The 22078-nt window shown below is 37.1% G+C and overlaps 1 protein-coding gene across 1 annotated transcript in view; it reads right to left on the bottom strand.

Annotated features, from left to right (window-relative positions):
* The window catches only part of ADGRA1 (adhesion G protein-coupled receptor A1), a 274315-nt gene extending 252460 nt beyond the window's left edge, over positions 1-21855 (bottom strand). Inside the window, exon 1 of the mRNA XM_027908838.1 lies at positions 21635-21855. Within this exon, the coding sequence (XP_027764639.1) occupies positions 21635-21855 (221 nt within the window). The remainder of the gene's footprint in view (positions 1-21634) is intronic.
* Between the last annotated feature and the right edge of the window lie 223 nt (positions 21856-22078).

The following is a 22078-nucleotide window of genomic DNA, read 5'->3' as shown; positions in this document are numbered from 1 at the left end:
TTTAATTCTTCAGTAAGAACTGCAGAACTGAAGCAGTACTTAAAAATCCTTTATAGTTTTAGTATCTTTGGCCTCCCCTTCTACTTCTCAGATTATTTATGAAACCCAGCACATCTTCACGGTACTTTATAAATAAACAATAATGACAAGTTTTCATGCAAAACCAGTTGAATCACCAGAGCATATTTGCTCACATCCATCACACTCTTATCCTTAAGTAACATTGGGGACTACACCTGTTATTTTTAATTCATAACTCACCATCTGAAGACATCACTGTTACTCTCTTTATGCTTATTTTCTCATCAGAACCTCTATTGCCAGAGCAACACTTCAATGCGGAGAGTGGCCACTGAGAGTGGCCACTTTTTCCAGTTTGGATTAAGACAGGCAGGAATGGACATCAAAGCTGACCAAGGAGGACCCAGAACCTTAATAAAATGGGATGTGATCCCAAATTCTTCAGAAGGTGAGAACGACTAGCCAGCAAGCACATGAACTGGATAAGAACTGCACAAAAGGCAAAGCAGTGCACAAGTATTTTCCTTAAGTGTTACACATATTCTAATATACAATTACCAAGCACCCCCGTGGCTGCCTTGTCTACTTTTAGCATTAACTTGTTGTAGTTAGTAGACCAGACTGGCTGGTGCCAGGTATAGCAAGAAAACCATTGAGAAGTGTTAGATATGCTACAAATAAAACTTTTCCAGCAGAAAAGAAGAAAGCATGAGGGAAAATTAATAATAATTAATACAAGTTACTTTCCTACCATCTTCTATGCAATACAATTCTTTTTAAAAAAATACATCAGCTCCCTTTCTCAGCTAATGAAACTTTGCAAGAAAAGCAGCTTTAACAACATAAAAATTGATGTATTTATTTAAAGGTTATTCATTTAGAACATTCAACCCTAAAGGTAAAGGGCCTACATCAAAGGTACCCCACAGGAATGGCTGAACTGCAATAGTTCACTTTCAAAACCCAAGTCTGAGCCACATGTCCCCATGGTTTAAGCAAACAAGGACAAACCTAACTCTCTAAATCCTGACTTGGTGTAGTATATGACTTGAATTATCTGATGACATAATGTTGCTTACAATAATTCCTTTTTTTCAGCAGAAGGATTCTTAACCTGTATTTGTCAGTTCAAGAGCTCCATGTATCGTCCATCTGATATAACATCTTAAAATTAAAAGTCACAGTTTTAAATCCAAACAGTATAAATAATCTGTCCTAAAAATCTATTAAGTATCAAAATCAGAAGATTTTCAGAGGTCTTACATAACAGCTGTGAGGAACTTGTTTCTTCCTTTTTACCCACACAGCTTTTTAATTTATGTTCTGATCATCAGCTGAAGTAATAGGAAACAATAATATTGGAAGACACAAAGCAAGGCTATTTGAAAATAGTTCCTCCCTTTCTAAATACCTTAATCATTTCAAAATGCACTATCCAAAATACTAGGAAACCCAAATAGGTTAGCTGATTTTTTAAAATGCTTCTGAATGCACCTCAGTGTCCCTACTTCATATTATATTTAATAAAACTCTCAGTGAATATTTCACAAGTGATCCCAGTATATACAAAATCATTTCATCCCAGCTACTGCAAGATGTATAATTAATTCACCTTCATGAGCTCTGTCGTGCCATAGCATAAGCCGGAGATGGACAAAAATATTACACGGGCTACAAAGACATGGTGGATTGACCCTGCCTAGATGCCAGGTGCCCACCAAGCCACTCTATCACTAACCTTCCCAGCTGACAGGGGAGAGAAAATAAGATGAAAAATGACTGGTAGGTTGAGATAAGGCAGTTGACTAAAGCAGAAGAGCAAGTCTGCGTGCGCAAAAGCAAAGAGAGAGAAAAAAAAAAAAAAGGGTTTATCCTCTACTTCCCATCAGCAAGCAATCTTGTCCACCAACAGTCTACTGATGGAGGGAATACTGAGAGACAATGTTGATGCTGTGTCAGCACTGCCCAGCAGTAGCCAAAACACTGGTGTGTCATCAACACCTTTGTAGCTACCAATGCAAAGCACAGCACTGCGAGGGCTGCAGTGGGAAAATGAACTCCATCTCAGTCAGACTCAGTACCCAAGAACACTGAAGAATGTAGGTAATATAGAATCCCACTGAATTTCTGAACTAATATAAAACCACATCAAGTAATTTTCAAGTAAATGTAACAGGGCTGTGAGTTGGCCAAAGCTTTGAAGACAGGCCTACTCCCTTTGCTCCCAAAGAGAACTCAGATGTCTTTTTAATATGGAAGACATATCAGAAATAAGAAGGGCTTTAACCCAGACCTCCCCATGTCATCGCTTCCATACAGTCAGTAGGGGAATTTGGTGGGGGTACTTCTTTCTGTTTGTCTGAGAATTGTTTTTTGAAAACTCATTGCATTTGACTTGTATCAAAATTCCACCACCACTTTTGGTTTTTCAGCAATCACTATGGTGTCCCCGTGCTGGTGTCTTGTTGAGTTCAGGACATGAGCGTGCTTTGAACGGAATCCTGCTCGTTCCCACTTCTGTGCTTTGGTTTGTGGCACAACACTGCCTCTGAGCATGCTGATGGGATTTCTTGTGGGTGAAATCAAGGTCAAGCTCTGCTCCAGGAATGCATCTAATGCTTTTCAGAAGGAGAGGAGCATTCAGTCTGCGAGACCAGACTAGAGCTAGTCTGAAATTAAATACAAGCACATATTCCCCCTCATCCCCAGAGCACGCAAACTGGAGTTCTACAGCAGCATTTAATACTCCAGAGTTACAAACGAAACCTCTGTAGGACCCCTCAGTCCTTATTGTCAGCTCCTTTGCCCCATGGATCCACAGCCCTGTGTTGGAGCTCTGCACAAATGTCCTGGGCTGCCAGGCACCTGCTCACCATCTGCCCTCCTGATGGCTGACAGGTGCCTGGAAATTCCAGCTGAACAGCCAGCTTTACCTCAGACAAAAGTTCCAGGCAAATTAAGGCACTGTACATTCTTATCCTCAAGTGTCATCACAGCAGCTTACATACTTTACATCGTGATGAGGGAGATACTTCCCTCTGGTCACCATCATCCCCATCCTAGGGGATGTCAGATGAAAGTACAGCCAAAAAGCACAGGTGATGCTCAATTAATTTACTTACAGATTACTGAGCTTCTGTGCTTGAGCTTCTGGAACTTGTTGGAAACACAGAAAACCTATAGCAACTGACCTCCCCCAAAACCCTCCCTCTCACATCTCTGCCACAAGCCCTACAAACAAGTCATTTGCAAGGCCTGGAAGAGCAATGCAGTGATGCTTTTGTTTATCATCAGGAGCTATTGCCATTTTATCACATTATCTGTGACTTCTTATGAATAAAAAATAATAAATTCTTTGGTCATTTCCCTTACAGCATGTGCAAGAAATCCAGCACAATTATTCTTCTTTGTACTACTGCAGTGGGAGAAAAGGGCAATAATGCAGTAGATAGATTAAAAAATGCAGTAGGACTGAAAGGAAGCGCACATGAATGACTGAGCCTTACCTCTGCAACTAAAGAGGTACCCATTGTTTACTTGAAGGATGGTGTTTCACTGTATTGACAATGGTCACCTGAATCTAAATTATATTTAGCAGTTTACTATTTTCCTACAAGCTGTCACCACTGCTGCCTCTCTTTTTTTTCTATAATTTCAAAAATAATAATCTTGCAACCAAAATGCATACTTTCCAAATGACAGAATTCAGAGATATAATATTTGTCTAGAGGACCAACAGTCTGACTTTGTAAGGTGCTTTGCTTTGTGTGGGTTTTTAACTGTTCCTAAATATTGAACGTCATTTATGAACAACATCAACATAGATCTTAACAGCACAAAAATGAGAGCGTTAGTTGTCAAAATACAACATGAACTTTGATTCCACAAATCATTTGTATCATAAATAAAACAAAACTTGAACTTGCTTTCAACTACACTCTCAGAACAACAAATATTACAGACAGAAGTATAAATTTTGCTTTAAACAAGACTACAGACTTTGGTAGATGCTAAAATTAGGTCAACATGCACATTGTTTAGGGTACTCAAACCAGAAAGTAAATACTGTAGTATCACAATTTTTGTCACAGACTACACAAAACATTTCTCATGGAGTTTATTTCTCACTATAGAAAATGGGAATTTACCTCTCTCACAAACATGTTTAAAAGTAATCAAATACTCTGCTATTATCCTCCAATAAAGGATCTATTGATGCATTTTTGTCAGACTGATATGAGCAAGTTTCCCCTTTCTATATTCATTAAAGTAAAATAAGATCTTAGTCACCTTGAAAGATCACAGAACATGTTGTGAACTCTCTGTTCTTGACAAAAGTCCCCAAAACTGCAGCTATCACTCTCACGTAGCTCATAATATAAGTGCCTAAATATAAAATTTGTATGTCCTGGGAAGAATTAAATTCAGAAAAAGTTTAAGTCATTCAATATCCTCTTATTTTTTAAGAAATCCCCAGAGTATAACTTCTGCTACTCATGTGCCAGCTACTATTGTCAGTTTGTATTTTCTCAGCTTGGCTGTTGTCAAGATTTATCAACAATAACATTTTGATACATACTCCATCAAAACGCTGTGTAAATACAGAGTGTATTAAGTAAGTCTTGCGATCTTTGATCATACATTCTGTATCATAAACCCTTTCCATACAGACCTCGTTAATGCTGCCATTAAACTGATGTAAATTCGAAAGGCTTTTTCTGTGAAAATGGTACCTGTTTGCAGAAATGGGCAGCAATAATTTTTACCAACACCAGAGTATCAGTATAGCATCTGGAGACACTACAGATAAAGCGAAGAGCTCTGAACAGAAGAAGGGAACAGCAGCTTTCTTTAATGCCTGCAGCATGGATGCCATAAAAACATTTCAAGATTCTGCTACTGAATTCTGGCAAAGGACTTTGCTCTTGAATACTTTTATAATGGTTTGCACATTGTCTAGGAAGCCAGTTTTAAGTTACCAAAGAGGAAAAAGCTTGCTGGTTTCCAGTGTTTAAAGTGTTTTGTGGGTTTTTTATTCTTTAAACATAACTTCTCTCCCAGCATATGCCTTGTATCTCAGTTTAAATCCAAATTATTAGTAGTGGTTTTACAGAGCAGAAAGCTGAAAGCTAGCTGCATTGTGAAATCCCCTCCCTATATCTTTACTTTCCAAATTGAAGTAGTAGTAATTTAATTGTCTAGAAAACATTCATGATTAAAGACCTGTCAGCATGAAGATTTCTCCTTCCCTCTAATGCCCTGGATTACTCCTGTGGCATTAGACTTCTGGTATAATACAGTGTATATACTCATACCTGTTATACAAGAGATCATCCATCAATAATACAAAAGTAATCCTAGATTATATAAGAATTTACCAGTGAATCCTCAGTGTGATTAATATTGTCTTTCTAACAGTTGTCATCTCAGTAAGTAAAAAACACTAATTTCACACACTCCAGATGTAGCTGTAGGTTCTCCAACTAGTTGTAAACCTGACTGAAAGTGATGTGAAAAGAGCAGACATCTAGCTGGTTCAGCCTATGTTTATAAATTATAAAAAAATACTTTAATTATTGCATAAATTATTTTTAATAATACTAAGAAAGTCCAAGAGGAAATCTTTTTAAAATGGCTAAAAGGTCGCACTTCCTAGTAGAGGAAAGAAACAGTGCCAAATTACAGAAATAACCTTTTTCTTTTTTTTTTTTTTTAAATTTAAAATACAGGGTACCGAAGAAGAAGACCTTAAAAACAGTAGGTACTAAAACATTAAACTTAATGAATAACTTAAAGATCAAAGGATGGCAACATTCAAATCACAAAGCTCTTCATGACTTTCATCTCCGCAATAAAGCTGCTATACACTGACTTAAGAGCCATGCCGGGTTTTAGTAGCATCCCCTTTACCAACACCCACCACGCAATAAAAATTCTACTGGCAGCAACAGACAGGGAAAACAGAAAAAACAATTCATTACAGAAGAAGGTAGACACAGTTTGATTATTTTCAAACTGCAATTTCTTAACGCTAATACTTTTTCGTTGTCAATAGTTTTTAGGTAAAGTGGAAAGGATTAAATCTGATGAAGAAACTGAATTCGTTGGATACCCTTAAATAATAAACAAACAGCATTAAAACCACTGGGTTTGACATTTCAAGAGTTAAATTTGAGTCAGAGTATTTGGCAGAATTCAAAGCAGAACTATTCACAGATGAAGTACACCTGGTGAACATGTTTGCCAGTGTCAAGCCAAAAGACACTTGGAAACTATCCAATGTTGAGTATTTCCAAATACACAGTGTACTACTGTACAGTCAACAACACTATTTTGATACTAGCAGGATTCTACTTCTGTATTAAAAACAATGAGTCACACGTTTACAAGTATTATACTAGATTGGCAGCTTCTCCTGTACAGAAAGAAACACTGCATATTCTATGTCCATACCCAAAATCATGGTTTTGTTAGTATTCATATAAGTACATGTGAATACATACTAGTAGTAGCTTTTCACCATTCATTTATTTTAATGCCTAGAAGAGACCAATGTGATCACACTGCATCAAGCTAAGAACCCCACTGAGCAATAACCATGTCAAGCCACTAACTTGTTGAAATTTTACAACGTTCAGTTTTAATTTAAGAAGGTAGGAAGTATCCATTACAGTTCCTATGTCTTTCAAAGGTTAATTACTCCCACTTAGATTTTCACTGACATTCTTATTCTGAATGCATTTGGTTTGAGCTCTCAATTACTGTATCTCATTATTTTCCCAAATTAAATATCTTTGACATCAGACATCTTTCTTCTGTGTACCTACCTCTGGGACATGATCAAATAACCTCTTAACCTCAAACAACTAAAAGAGATCTATGAGAACATATTCAAGAATACAGCACAGATTCTGTAGTTCTTAAATCATGCTTGAAACTATAAAATATAACTTTTCTGGTAATTTTTTTTTCTCAGTAGTAGCAAACAAAAGTAACTTTCCTTAATTCTGCTTTTTATTCCCTGCTTCTGGATCCAAGACGATATTATCACTGCACTTTTAGTAATATCACACCAGGAACAGATGTTTAACTGATTATGCACCATTATAATTAACTGCTTTTCAGTGACACAATTTTGGAACTGTTTTCTGGAACATGAAAGTGCAAACTACTTTCTTTATTCTGGATATATGACAACATTCTTGGCCATGTTAAAATGAATGCTGATCTATTGAGTCCAGCTCACCAAGTGATCCATGTTACTCTACAGAGGTGCCCCAGACTGTAATCATTTCACCCGACAGTCTTCTGAGAACTTTGTGTTTTCCATCCGGATTGCAAATGAATATACTAAATAGCAAGAAGTCACCAAGAGCAGGTCAGACAGGAATCCTTTCAGCTCACTTGTCTGACAGTGATCAAGAGAAGACACATAAATACAAAAACTACAGTAAGAAGCTCTGCAGCTAGCCTACTTTATATTTCTTTTGAAATTCCAATCCAATAATTTGTTGCCTTCTCAGTGCTACAATACGGAAAATAGTGAATAACATTCCCCATTTACTTTTAAAACACTTCGGAAGTTTTCGGGATAAAAGCCCCTCAGCTATTCATGATTCCTCACACACAAGCTTTCCCACAACTTTAGGGATTTCTATACCTTTCCTTGTCCTGTAAGGCCCTTTTGAGCAGGAAAAAACAGAACTGTGTCAGTATCAGCGTCCAAGATGCAGATGCACCACTGTGGATTTACACAGTCGGAACAAGATGTTTCATTCTGATACACGTTGGCTACTGCTGAGTTTTCATTTTCACAGGGTGTATCATACCTCCAGAGAGCCTCGTTCAGAGTCAATCAAAGTGTAAGTTAAGATGTTCCACATACCCTTTTTCACTTAGAATCTATTGATGCTGAATTCAATCCTGATTTTATAGGAACCTTCTTAATCACTTAAACTTACAGAAAATCACAGAAAAGTACAGGAGGAAAGGACATCAACTCATATTTTCATTCCCACCCCTATTCATTATTCTTTTAAACAGTGGCAACTTAACCTTACTAAAATATTACTTGTTCAGTGATCTATATGTCTCTTCAGAATAAGTTCTATTACAATACTATGCAAAACCAGATCAAAAAATACTATTTTAACATAACACTTGCAAGCTCAAAGTAAGCTGAAACTTCCCTATAACCACATCCTCACTCAGGGCTGGGGAACCCATCAGGATCCCATAAGTATCCTCCATTGCTGCAGGACAGCCTTTGACTTACTGTCAGCAACAGACACATTTCTCCAGACCTATATAAAAGTACCTGGCAGAACAGATCTGTCTGATGACTGGGCAGGATCTCTGCTGTGTGGTCTGTAAATCCTCAAACCATGCACACAGAGAGGAAATTATCTGAATTTTAAGGATTTTGCCCTACTGTAAGAAGCACCGATGCAGTCAATAGGGTCTGAGTCTGTCTCTGTCAGGGTTAATCTAGCAGACATTAAACACCCTGAATGGTCAAAACTGGCAAAGGTTTTCTTACTAAAGGTTCAAGAAAAGGACTCTCCCACTGCTCAGTTACTAGAAGGTAGCTCCCATAATAAAAACCCCCCAAATTAAAACACACTTCCCCCCAAAAAAAAAGTTGAAAATAAACAATATGGCAGTCAGCAGTAGGGCTCAAAAATCAGGAAAATGGTGCAGAACAAAGTAAAAAATGAAAGGCAAAAGCATAGCAGCCTGCCCTAAGCCCAGAGACAGGGATGAATCACAGGTTTTATGGCCACATATTCAGAGAGGATCAGTCTTATGCTGATCTCACAGAATATAATGGGGAGAGACTATATCAAGGAGGGAGCACTACGGAGAGACTTCCAGTTTTGCTAAAAAGTGCAATCCAGTTAAAAATAACATTATAAATGTTTTTACCTTTGTTTCCCCCTAATCAAAAAATTAAGGCTCAAAATGAGAATTCTTCCACTTCTAGTTCTATTCATTTCCTTCCTGTCTCAGATGAAGAGTGGTGATCCATATCCAGTAAATATCAAAATCTACTCAGCTTCTATCAGCATGCTATAACTACAGAATACACTGAAAGACAAAGTGAAGCTTAACTTGAACAAAGTGGTACCAACCAGCAGAACCATGCTACAGTCTTCCTGAACAAATACACTGCCAGCCTCAAAAACCAATCAAAACTATTGTTAACAGCTGAAAAAAAAATAAATTAGAAAGGACTGGTGATCAGCACTCTGTATCTTTTAAAGCCATTTACCTCCTCCAAAACCTTTTTTCACTGGAATGCTGTTATTGCAATTTAACACATTTTTCTCTCGGTCAGACCCTCTTCCTCTCTACTATCCACAGTGCCAATAACAAAATGAAGCACAAAATATTGGCCTCAACACACAAGGAAAATTGAAGATGCTCTTATTGTTCAGGAATAGAGAGGGAAGCAGGAAAATCTATCAGTTTGCCACAAGAAAACTAGGCCAACCAATAAGAAAGCTGACTTCAAACTTTTATTCATTTTTCATTAATCCAAAATGTTAAAAGCAGGAGTAGAGCTTCTTTTACTTTTCCTAGAAGACCAAAGCATTTTCCCATGGATTAAGTTAATTATTTTTGTTTTTTAAAAAAAGCTTCATCACTGTTGTCTATTTATGAAGTTAAACACAATGTTGAAAACAGAGAAAAGCATACTATTAGTAGTATAAATTAATTTTACTTCTTGAAATTTCATCACTCTCTTCCCTTTCAGCTCACTGACAGTGACTAATGATAAGAGAAAAGCAGAGAGATGAGTTACCCACTGAAGACAGAACCTAGTCCATTCTCCCAAGTTCGATAACCATGTCAGCTCTGATTGACTGGATCTCAGAAATAAACAAAATAGGGGATGGTTCCTTGCCAGCACACAGTTGAGCTGTGTTACATCTTGCCATGGGACGCTCCAAATGCAGGGAACTGGCATGGGATCTGGAGGGGGGCTGGATCAAGCTGTGGAAAAGCATAGCATTTTGGTAAAATGAATGCACAGGAATTACAACTGAGTTGTGACAGAGACTAGAAGATCCTTGTGGGAAATATCACACTGTTACTCTACTCTAGGCACCTGCTTTAATAACTTTTAATCTGGACACATGATACTGGGATACATCATGGCTGTTTGGCCTGCTCCAGGACAGCCATGTGTATTTTTATTGACGGTCCTAACTGTAGAAAATGAGAAGCTGTGTAAACATAAATATTTATAAAGTCCATTTATCATATCTTTACTTATTCAAAAACAATATTAGTATCTGAAAACTCATACAAAGCAGCAAAGCAGCAAGTAAAAATAGATGGGAAACCCAGCTGCCCCAGTTCTTCAGAATAAAGCTTCTTCCAAAGCTTTAATAGCTATTCCAATTTTAAAAGGGAAACACAAGCCAACCAAAAGGGCTTATAGACTAACTAATCATATGGAGTGAGTGGCTCAACATCTAATTCAATACCACCATTTTGACAGAAACTTTCACAGAAAAAAAAAAAACAAACCAGCTTGACATCGGTGCTGTTTAATAAATGATTACTTGAGGGATTTTATTTGTTTAAAACAATCACTCTGCTTCAGCTAAAGAAGTACTCTGGAAAGCTAGCATTAAAAAATTATTTGCTCTAATCTTTTCCAAACTCAGGCTTGGCATCTAATCCCTCTTCATTACCAAATAGCTTGGTAACCAAGTATTCCATTTGTAAAGTAGTCATAATAACAATACCAAATAGTTGACCTGATTTCTTTAAAGGTATCTATAGAAAACAAAAACTCCACAGCATTTTAGGACAGGGGGATTCAGCCAACCAACTCCTTCAGTCTTATGAGCAATACATGGAAAAATATGGAGGATATTTTCATTTGAAGTAATTTAGTCCAATGAGCAATACTGCTGTATTACTTATTAAAAAAAAAAAAAAAATTCACCCTAGTCAGCAAGGTACTGTTTTAAGTGTGTAAAATTGTTATGAAGATCATTTTATGGACCAATTTGTTAATGAACCAGTTATTAAATACAGGCAAAAAATAATGAGAATATTTTCAAAAGTAACAGTTTATTAGAAACAGGTTTATAATGATAATCAATAAGCATGAAGTACTTTACAGCAGTAACTTTATTTGGTCTAAATGCAGAAGATTATAATTTATTACATTTCTTTAGTTCTTATGTTTATTTTTTGCTTCATCAGCCTATCCTGCTGACTCCTTACATCGTTATTCATAACATGTAATTGTGCAGAAAGTGGAGAAAATTATGAATAGTACAACAATAAATTACCATTAATATGGTTTTTCTCCCCATTTTAAGTCTCAGAAATGTCCTTATTCGTCCTTTTATTATAGTAAATAATAGTATTAATAAAGTAAATAGTAGGAAATATGAAAGTGTTAGAAAATTTTCTTTTTCTGAAAATCCCATTAGTTTAAACAGAAGAAGAAACAAAGACATGAGAACTAGAATACCTGCTACAGCTCCATGAGGACTAGTAAGTATACGCTAGTAGCTCTTAACTTAACATGAACAGCAGATGGCATTCATTTAATACACGATAAATCATACAAATAGATAAATACCAAACATCTATGATTGGCATCAAGCCACTTCCTGATGTTCTTATGTCAGATGTTGTCTTCTTCTACTCTTCCTCAGATCTACCTGGGGTCCACAAAAAACAAGTTCTCAAATCTCAAGAACTTAATATAACCCTATCAGCACTGGTGCTAAAGAAAGGAAAGGAAAGAATGATTCACATTAAAAAAAAAAATAATCCCACAACCTTAAAGATGGCTTACTGCTCACACTGGATGAACTTAATATTCTTACAAGTCTCCCAGCATTCAAGGAAAAAAGTATGGAATATCCCTCCACAAGGCTCTTACAGGCTATAACCAAGGGAAAGAGGAGATTAACTTTGTTTAGGTATTGTTTACAAAACATGAGGGGAAAACTTCCTGTAAAGAAACAAACTACAGGTATTCTCATATGCAGTAGCAATTTAACAGCTACCTGAATACCTGGTGGTGTAACTTCTACAGCTTGACTCCATTTTCTGAGCACCATATAATTCAAAATCCTTTAAAAATCACGGTAGCACACTTTGAAGAGTTATCAAAGCATAATGTGACCAAATTTTGCTATTGTCCCTCTACAGATAATTACCTCGCTACAGGTGAGATGATGTATGACTCCATTAGGGACTATAGTAAAACAAAAGTCTAATGATGAAAATATTGGTACAATTCACAAATACATGCCCAATACAGAAGCTTACTAATGATTACATTCATTAAAGAGGGAATAACATACCATTTTCTTCCAATGGAAAGTAGGTTCCCATTTATGCATTTTGACTGTTTCCTTTCCTGCATTGCATATGTAGAATGGATGGAAAATTGTGTCTTTTACAAAATTAGTAGAGATTTGTCAACTGCTACAGCCATAGTTGAGAACAGTTCACTAATCTGAACTAATTTAAAATAGAGCTGTATGATACACTTACAATGTAAATAATACTAGCTCATGTCACAGGAAAAATTAATACAGTCCCTTAAGCTTGGATAGCTTACATATTGAAAACTTTTCTGGCTCAAGAACTGCATGGAAAATAATAGCACACAACAAGATTTCCTCTTTATCACTATTTGTGTTATGCACATCACACATTTTTGGAAGGTCAGTTGCCATGTTGTTTGAATGTTGCCACAAAGGCGAAGAGAAAACTGGAAATTAAGCTTTTCTTCTTTCCTTCTAAACAGTAGGGATGGAAAACAACTCTGATCATTGTGGCAGCTCCCTCTGATCATCAGCAACATATCTGCTGGGTCAATATAAAATTACTGCTTGACGCAATCACATTCAGACCTCTCTACTCCACTGGCTGCCAGTTTTAATGATAAACTCTAAGGAGGCAGAGCTAGAGATTCAAAAGATTTTTCTTGTTTCTAAGTTGTGTAATAGGATCAACTCCATCTGCCTGGCCCCAATTCCAGGCACTGCTGAACTCCAGGATTTAATTCAGATCTCTCTAAGGACCCATGCCCTCACTTATTTCAGTTCCACTCAGCAAGTTCAGACAAGAAGGATAAAACGAGTCAAGGATCAAAGGTGATGAGGGAAGATGTAATGGAGGGTTTTAGAAAATAGAAGGAACTGGAAAGTCATGCAAGACTAAAGAAGTGGTGGAGACTGAGCTGAAAGCAGAGCCTGCAGCACACAGCAATGAAAGTGCAGAGGTTGGGAAGGAAGTAGAGCATACCAGAGGACCAAAAGCATAGCTGAGGAGCAGGGAGACAGGTTTTTTACTTTTTTAGAAATGCATAGCAGCGTGCAATACATGTAAGCAATGAACAAAAATAATATGCAGATGAGAAGAAAAAACAAGCATAAGTATCAACGTAATGATAATAAAAACAACAGTAATAATAATAATAATAAAAAAGAAAGTGCAGAACTGAAAGGTTCTGGGAATTACGGCTGATGGGCATAATAAAGTACAAAGGATGCTCCATGGAAGACAAAGAACTAAGCATGTTTCTTAGTAGTGCAAAGTTTCCCTGATAGGACATACGTTAATGTGTAAAACTTCAGTCACTTAGGAGTGCTGGTAAATATGATTCCTCAAAATTAGTAGTAACTTTTGGGATTTTTCTCCCTCTCTTAAATCCTTGTAGGTTTCCTGTTTTGCCAGACTGTTAGCACATTCAATTAGAGGAACCTCTCCTAACATTTAAGTATACTTTCTGAGAAAATTATACAAAACCTAGTCTGTTAATGAAGTTGCTCACAAGCAGATTATGATCTTCCACCCCTCTGCTCTCAAAGAAGTTGACACCATGTACACTAATATTAATTTGTAATGCAAATAAAATGTTGCCAGAGAACTACTAATACACTGTAATATTGTGTTCAATTCTTCCATTATGTTTTTCTTCAAATTTTCCAGGCTTGATTTGGTACTTACCAGTTTTAACCTTATTTTCCATTCTATGATGCAATTTGTTCTTTTTTCAAGTCACAGTACATGTAAACTATTAACATCCCAATTAATACTTTTGTCTATAAAACACATGCTCTCTGGGACTGGCTATCCCATAACATAAAGAGAAAGGTTTTATGAAAAGACACCATCCAAACTGATATTAGAATGAAGAAATCACAGTAATTCTTCAATAAACAAGGAGAATCATAAATGTTCATAACTTGGAGGCCTTGACTTAACAGGTTACTTGAAAATCACAATGATACCTTAATAACAGAAAATCCATTGAACTTCACTGTGTGTTATAAAAAGCCTACAGAATATATGCTGAAAATACAGGCCTTTACACTTTTCATGAGTTTCGATGAACAGCCATTTCAGAAAACAGCCACTCACCAAAGGAAAGCTTAAAATAAAAGTACAAAAGAACTTGCTTACTTATGCGTAGCTATCAGCAAATCCAGATTCTATATGACCTAGGAATAACTCTAAGGTTTTTGCAAAGATTTATAGGTCTATGAGCAGAATACCCATAAACTGCTGTGTGCTCGTGTTATTGGCAGAACAAACTGCTGTTCAGATAAGATGATATCCAACTAAGTACAGAAAAGAAACTGTCAACAACTGTGCAAGACTATAATAGAAATTGCAAAAGCAGAGCTTTCATGACTAGCCATACCTTCAGAATACTTCCAAATCAGTCCCAGGCATGAAAAGACAGTTGGAACTGATTTTAAGAGAAGGCTGAAGAATGGCATGTTCCCACAAAAATAAGAACAAAGCCTAAACTGTGTTCCCTGTATTACATAATGGCCAAAGTAGATGAGAAAAAGAAGTTAATATTATAAATACACAGAGGTTTTAGCCAAATTATATTTGAGAAGTCTAGAATTAGACAGCAAACTTGAGATTGATCAAAGCTAATCACAGTTGATTGGGGAAGCACCCAACCTTTTCATGTTTTATACGCTTTTATTATTGGGATGGTTTGGCTATTCTATCAGAAACATGCAAAGGGAGGAAGTATAGAATCAATAGGTAATTTTTCCTCAAAAATCCAAGTCACATGGCATAAATAGAAATTCCTGAAAACATACATCAATATTATTGAGTAGTGAAAACCAAGCTGGCACCAAGCTCTGACTCTCAGATGTGCAGTGTAAGTTGCAGATATAGGAATGTGTGTTTCCTATTGGCTGTCAGGGCAGAAGCTCTGCTTTGGTAAACATACTCTGCTAACTTAACTTTCAGACTTATACTCTTAAACTTTCAGACTTATGCCAGCCCTGTATTATAGAGTTCCAGAGTCACAAGGGTTAATATGACACTATTGTTGCAAAGCATCAAACATTTAGATAATGGTTTTGATTTCAAACCTCCGAAGATGCAGAAAAAGGAGAATGTATATAAAATATTAAATCTTTGGAGCTTCATTTTAATAACATTCTTCAGACCTTTTCCTTCCAGACCTTTCCCCTTCACCTCTCTCCCCACCATTCAACCACTCCCTACTTTTCACCTCACCTAATATCTTATTATGCTGTCGGGATATTTAGAAAGGGCCAAGGAAAGAAATATGTGCTTTGAGAAAACATTCAAGAATGCCTTCAAAACAAACAAAAAAAATAAAAGGGCCACATTTTCAAAAATTTAAATAACAATACATTTTAAGGACTGAAAGTACTTTGGTCCCAAGAGGCATCGATACATGCAGCTTCATAAAGAGCACCACACTGCAAGAGCTGAAAATACGTACACTTCAGAAACAAATTTCTGTTGCGCATATTTTTTGACAGGTAAAATTAAATGGATTTTATGAATATTAGGCCAATCTACCAAAAAAAAAAAAAAAAAAAAAAAAAAAAAAAAAAAAAAAAAAAAAAAAAAAAAAAAAAAAAAAAAAAAAAAAAAGAAAAAGAAAAAGGAAAGCCAACAACATATACTAAATCTCTTCCTGTTTAAGGCAAACAAGGTCAGTAGCTAGTCAACTGACAAATTATACCATATCATAAAACCTCAGCTTCATTTAGGACTTCTCAATAGGTATCAGATTATATGGACTTAAACGATAAATCTCCCTTCCAATATGCATTATTCTCCTCCTGGCTATCCTCACCAGTTTATTTTTACCTCTGGAAGGAAACAAAGTGTAAGATCACACTGCTGCAAATTTTCTAGTACACGGACTTGATTTCTACATTAAATTACCAAATTAATGAACCGTTCAATACTGTGAAATAACTTTATCTGTTTTCAGATATTCTCATCCCATTCTCTTACACAAACTACTTTCCCCCAAAAAAATTACACTGAGGACATAAAAGCATAAGGAGGACATATGGCACTGTTGTAAGTTATGGCATTTGCAGTTTAATAATGAGAAAAAGAAATGTCAGCATGACTCGTATAACTTTAAAAAGTTATGTGTATAGTAACTATTAAAGCAGCATTTATTCTATTGTGGACTCACTATTTGCTATGAGAGTTCTGTGTTCTTCACCAGAATTTTTTCACATTCCTCTTGGGTTACAATTTCCAGTAATGCCAATGCATCAATTTCATCCAAAAAAGTAATTATTTGGAAGTTGTCATAATACTAGTAGCTCCTGCTATTCACAAGCAGTGAAGAGAATTCAGATGCAGGTAATTCCTTGTTAAAAATAATGAAGAAAAAAAATATTTTCAGTTATGGTATATTATGGTCACTCTAGATGAATATATAACATGAAACATCAAGGAAGATTAGACTAATATTTGAAGACTTTTCATCTCTAGCACCTTTCTCTTCATTTTGCTCTCCTTACAGGTTTTTGGGGTACTTTATTTGGATTTCCTTTATATTAGGAATTTCTTTCACAAACTGCTTTTGGGTTTTTTTTTTGTTTTTTTTTTTTGGAGTTTCAGAGAAAGCATGTATAAATATGTATACACACATAAATAATGGAGCAGGAAACCTGTTTCTTATCCTTTGAGTGAACACAGTAAGCTAACCAAGGTGAAAATGTTTGTGAAAACCGTTATAACAAGAATCAGCCTGCCTTCTTTAATAACGCTGTTATTTACAAATTAGCAGTGCTATGTTAGGTCTCATATCAATGAAGAAAAATACGGGAGCTTTAAGATGTGGAAATAAAGCTTCTGAATAATATTTTTTGTTCAGTCTTTCTTCAAGTCTTGCTTTGTTTGCTTTGGCTAGCTTAAACGCCAAGCTCTTTGGAACATAAAGAACATTTTTGTGATCTATTTTTACAACAAGACGCTTATATCAAATAAACCATATTGATATACCCTAAACTGAATATCAGAGTGTAAAAGACAAGACTAGACATGAAACAAATACGGTAATATAATAACTTTGAATAAATTCCAGTAGACATGATATAAATGAATGTGACATAAAAGTAATTTCGAGACAGAGAAAAGCGGGGCAATGCTGGTTTCAGAGGACTGCTTAATGTTTGTGAAGTGCTTTGAAGATGAATACCACTTCATACATATTATGGCTATGGATTACCACTGGAATCATATAGCCTCACTCTGAAATTGAAAATCTGAGGAATTTGAGACAATCTCCAATTCAAAGTCAGAAGAAAGGCACAGATATAAAAAGTATTAAGAATCCTATATGATACTGAATTGCTGTAACCCATAGACTAGCATAAGTTTTCTTCATTTCTAAGATGACAGTTAAAACAGATTTCCATAGGTGTATCTGTGGATAAAATCTGTAAAAATATCAACCTTCAGTATAAATGTTGCTCTTTATTTTGAATGGAGGGAGGAAAAAACAGTGTTGTTGCTCTCAGAAACTGATGGCATTTATAACTTCAAAATATATTCTGCCCAGTGATATGAAAACATGTATTGAACTGATAACTTCCAGACTAAAAAGTATAAAGTTTTTAACACCACTTGACAGGAAAAAAGTAAGTACATAAAGTAACATACTGTCCAGATCACATGGAATAACTTAGTAGAGAATCTAATCTGCTGATTCCTGAGATTTCAAACTGTAGAACTTTCACACTGAAAAAAGCAGCAACAAAATTTTGCCACATAACCCAAATTTCAGCAACTCAGTCAAAAGTTTAACAACTAAAACTTCTGTTAGCATGGAAGAGAAAGAAGACTGCAAATAATCTTATTCTCTATAGTTAAACTTTAACAACCCAAACACACTTTTTGGGGAAAAAAAAAAGTAAAATATTGATTCAATAGAAGAATTCCTAAGTATTCAGCCATAAAATCTAAAATGAGAAAACTACATTATCCTGAAGTGATATGACTGCTCCTTGTTGGATCCACACTTCCACACCAACCGAGAGCGAAGTGGTGAGAGGGGATCCCATAAATTAGTGATTCAACAGCTGTATTCTTCATGGGGAAAAAAAAAAAGTAATTCCCTTTTTCCACCCCTGTCCCAGTATACAAGGCACAGAAATACATGTTGCAAATCCATAAGGACTAGAATTCTTTTTAACAAGATACATGCAAATACTTTGTGAAGCAACAGATAAGTTTTTTCTTTTGACTCGCATCAAGCACATGACTCCTGTTCCCAAAGCAGTAAAAGACTAAATAAAGACAGTGAAACAGAGTCCAGAGCAAGGGGTGTGGGTGTTTTTTTTTTTTGTTTCAGGTTTTAATATAAAATAAAGAGGAGGGAATAGCTGCTTTATCAGCTTATAATTTGCTTTTATTTCTAGTGTGATTGTTTGTCATTGGGAGCATTCAGACAGTACTGAATAGCTCTAGTGTTCATATGATTTCAAAGAAACTCTGCAGACTTCCCCACCTCATAAGCTGGAAATAATTGGTCCGAACCTGTCAAGAAAAAGCATTTTTTCAGTGACTTCACACCAGTTTTTAGTTACTGCATGTGACTGTGTCAGAAGTATTTTTAGTAGCAACAGCTTCAGTATATATATATCATAAAGAGCCTAAATTGCCAGACCCAGTCAAGGTCCCAAACTCAGCCAAGGTCCATGGTCACTTAGGTGAAAAAAACATTAAACTAACAAATCATAACTTCTAGATTTGCTGGTAAGTAACATTTCTGAGCATGTAAATGAAATGTTACATATCCACAGCTTCATCTCTTAATGGCTTATGAGATAGAGCAGAAGTAATTCCTCTTTCATCTCTGCAGAATATTTAAAGGAGTTTGGCGTCAATTTTGCTTTCCAAAAGAACCCAGGACTAGGGAACCAGGATCCCTATATAAAAAATATATAAATGAAAACGATTAAGTAATCTGCCTCAAACCCCCTAAATGTTTGTTACATTGTTTCATTACAGTGTTATTGCATCTGACTATATATTCTTTTATTCACCTCTATATTTTTTAATTGTTAAAGCAATCCAAAAGGTTATGTTCCATATGTTATAGCTCACATTCTCTCTATGGGCCCATAAAACTGAATGGAAGCAGGCAGTGTCTACTACAATATCCTCTTTTGCCCACATCTCCTATGCAGCTACAAATCTAAGAGTGCTAACATTTGAGCTCTTTATCATTATTTTCTGCAGCTGGCCAAATCTCCAGGTGTAAATTCATCAAAACTAGTTCCTCCTGGAAAACCTTTGACACGTTTAATCAAATTTTCACCTGTATATTGCAGCTGCTGAAAACTACTGTTCCTAACGTAGATTTTAACCTTTTTTACTTTTACCCTCAATATTTAGCCTTAAATTCAGTTATTGAAAAGGAAAAAAAAATAAACACACAAAAAAATGAGAAGAGAGACTGTAAGTGGAAATGGGTAAGTTTAGGTGATACATAGTACCATACTTGTCCTTGTGAAATATTAAAATATATATATATATATATTGTTCGTATGTTTTATATCAACTAAGGCCAGCTAATCAGCTCTCAAGTCAATGCCTATTTGTGATTAAGTTTCTAAAAAACCTAACACAGTACCTTTCTAATGAGTTTTGAGCAAACACTGCCTGAAATGCATGTGTTTACGGTTACAGTATAAAGTTTGCTACCGGTGCCTTAAATCATATGTATAAGTGAGCAAATCCTCCCACCTACCACTTCAAATACACCACCTCCCCCGTCCATCTTTTCTCACTTCTGTTTCCAATTCAACTTCTTTTCACTACAGTGAATACATACTTCTGTTGATCTTATGGTCGGCTGGATTCATCGACTGGCGCTTACCTCAGTAAAAGTTTCTTAAAACCTAAATAAGACTCTGCAAATCAATAGTGAAGAGGAAGAACCTTTGCAGGCATGCCAAGTGTGAGCTTCTACAGATCTTTAACCACTAGGAAAAAATAATTCCTGCCTGCCCAAGACTTAATAATTTTGGTGAGTACAAGATGTAACTACATTGCAAGTTATATAAACTACAGAAGTAGCAGTAAATTTATCAGCTAGGTCAAAACTTACAGTGATAAATAATTTAATAATTTTACTTTAAACGAGCCTATTAAAATTTAGCAGGAAGTCTAATTATTGTATCTTGTATATAAGCAGAAGTTTTTCAAATGAATATTCAGCATACACCTAATCAGCATCAAGTCACTCAACAGTTACAGCTAAAACTGAACTGGAGCATATACAGCACATCTGTACATTTACAAGCACAGGCTCCCCAGATGTTATAAATTACTATCTTTACCAGTTGACTCCTAAAAGTGTTGACTTAAAGAAAATGCAGTGAACAGTGGAGATGTTCACAGCAGGAATTGTCAACAGAACTAAATTCAACAGTAAAAGGTCTGTTGATATGTGTATGATCTAAAGGGTAAATGTCACAGAGCTATTACTGCTTGGGTGCATTACAGGGACATTACTTTCAGCTGTACTTGATACAGTTACAGAAAGTTCTACTACCTTATTTACAATACATACCATTTATTCAAGTTCAGCTATGTGCAACAGGCAACAAAACATCATAAGCTATTTCCTAGTTGGGAAAAAAAAAAAAAAAAGGGGGAGAAGGGAGAACACCAAACTATGAGTCATTTTAAATTACCCAACAGCTCAGAATGATATTGGAGATTTGATAGCTTCAAATGGTTGTACAGAAACTCATGTTAAAAGAAGGAGACATGAAATTCCAAACTTTATTTAGAGAAGACAAGAAAGAAGGGAAAAGCAGTTAATGACACAGCACTCCAGAAGGCAGTTCAGCATTACCGATATCATTTATTTATTGCCGGGACAGTTTGAGCCCGTCCCGCTGCTGGCGGGAAGGTGCACCAGAGAGCTCCATCAGTTCTGCAACCACTGACATTTCCCAAACCACCGCACGCAGCAGCATGCAACCTACACCAAGGAAAGCCCAGCTTCCCCAGCTCGAACCGAAAGCCAGCAGGAGTTTCCAAACTGAGAGGGAAAAAAAAAAAAAAAAAAGGGGGGGGGGGGGAGAAAATAAAAAACAACCCCAAACTCTCTCACAGACTTTTTAAAAGCCGGGTCAGAGCTGGAATCTGTGATGTGCACGGAGCGGTTCTGCCCGCTCCGGGGCGGCGGGCACGGCCGCGCCGCGGAGTCCCCTCCAGCCCCGCGTCTCCCCCGCACCCCTCTCCGTCGGGGCACCCCCGCCCCGCGCCAGGTGCGCGCTGCCCCGCGGGCCGTACTCACAGGGACACGGTGCGGTTGGGCAGCACGGCGGGCTGCAAAGTTTCCACCAAGTCGCCGCCGCTGCAGACCACTTTGATGCGGAGGGCCGGGCGGCCGGGCCCCTTGGCGCGCTCGGCGGCGCAGAGGCAGCGGTCCACGATGAGGTCGGGGCAGTTCCTGCTGCCCCCGCACAGCCCCAGCGCGGCGGCCAGCAGGCACAGGCGGGGGCACAGCCCGCGCATGCTGAGCCAGCGACCGACCCGCGGCTGCCGCGCCGCGCATGGCACGCGCCCCTCCGCGCCGCTCCGCGGGCGCCGCGGGCCCCTCCACGCCTCCTGCGCCCACCCCGCCCCGCCTCTCTCGCTGCGGCCGCTCCGCTCCGAGGGACCCCCCCACCCCGCCTTCCTCCTCCTTTCTCCGAGGAGCTGCCGCTCCTTTCCTGCCGCAGCCCGTGCAGCGGCGGCG

This window comes from Empidonax traillii, unplaced genomic scaffold, assembly GCF_003031625.1.
Source record: "Empidonax traillii isolate 1590-97213 ecotype Southwest subspecies unplaced genomic scaffold, ASM303162v1 scaffold27:size3997909, whole genome shotgun sequence".
NCBI lineage: Eukaryota > Metazoa > Chordata > Aves > Passeriformes > Tyrannidae > Empidonax > Empidonax traillii.
Note: the sequence above shows the minus strand (reverse complement) of the source record. Positions and strands in the feature narration are given on the sequence as shown.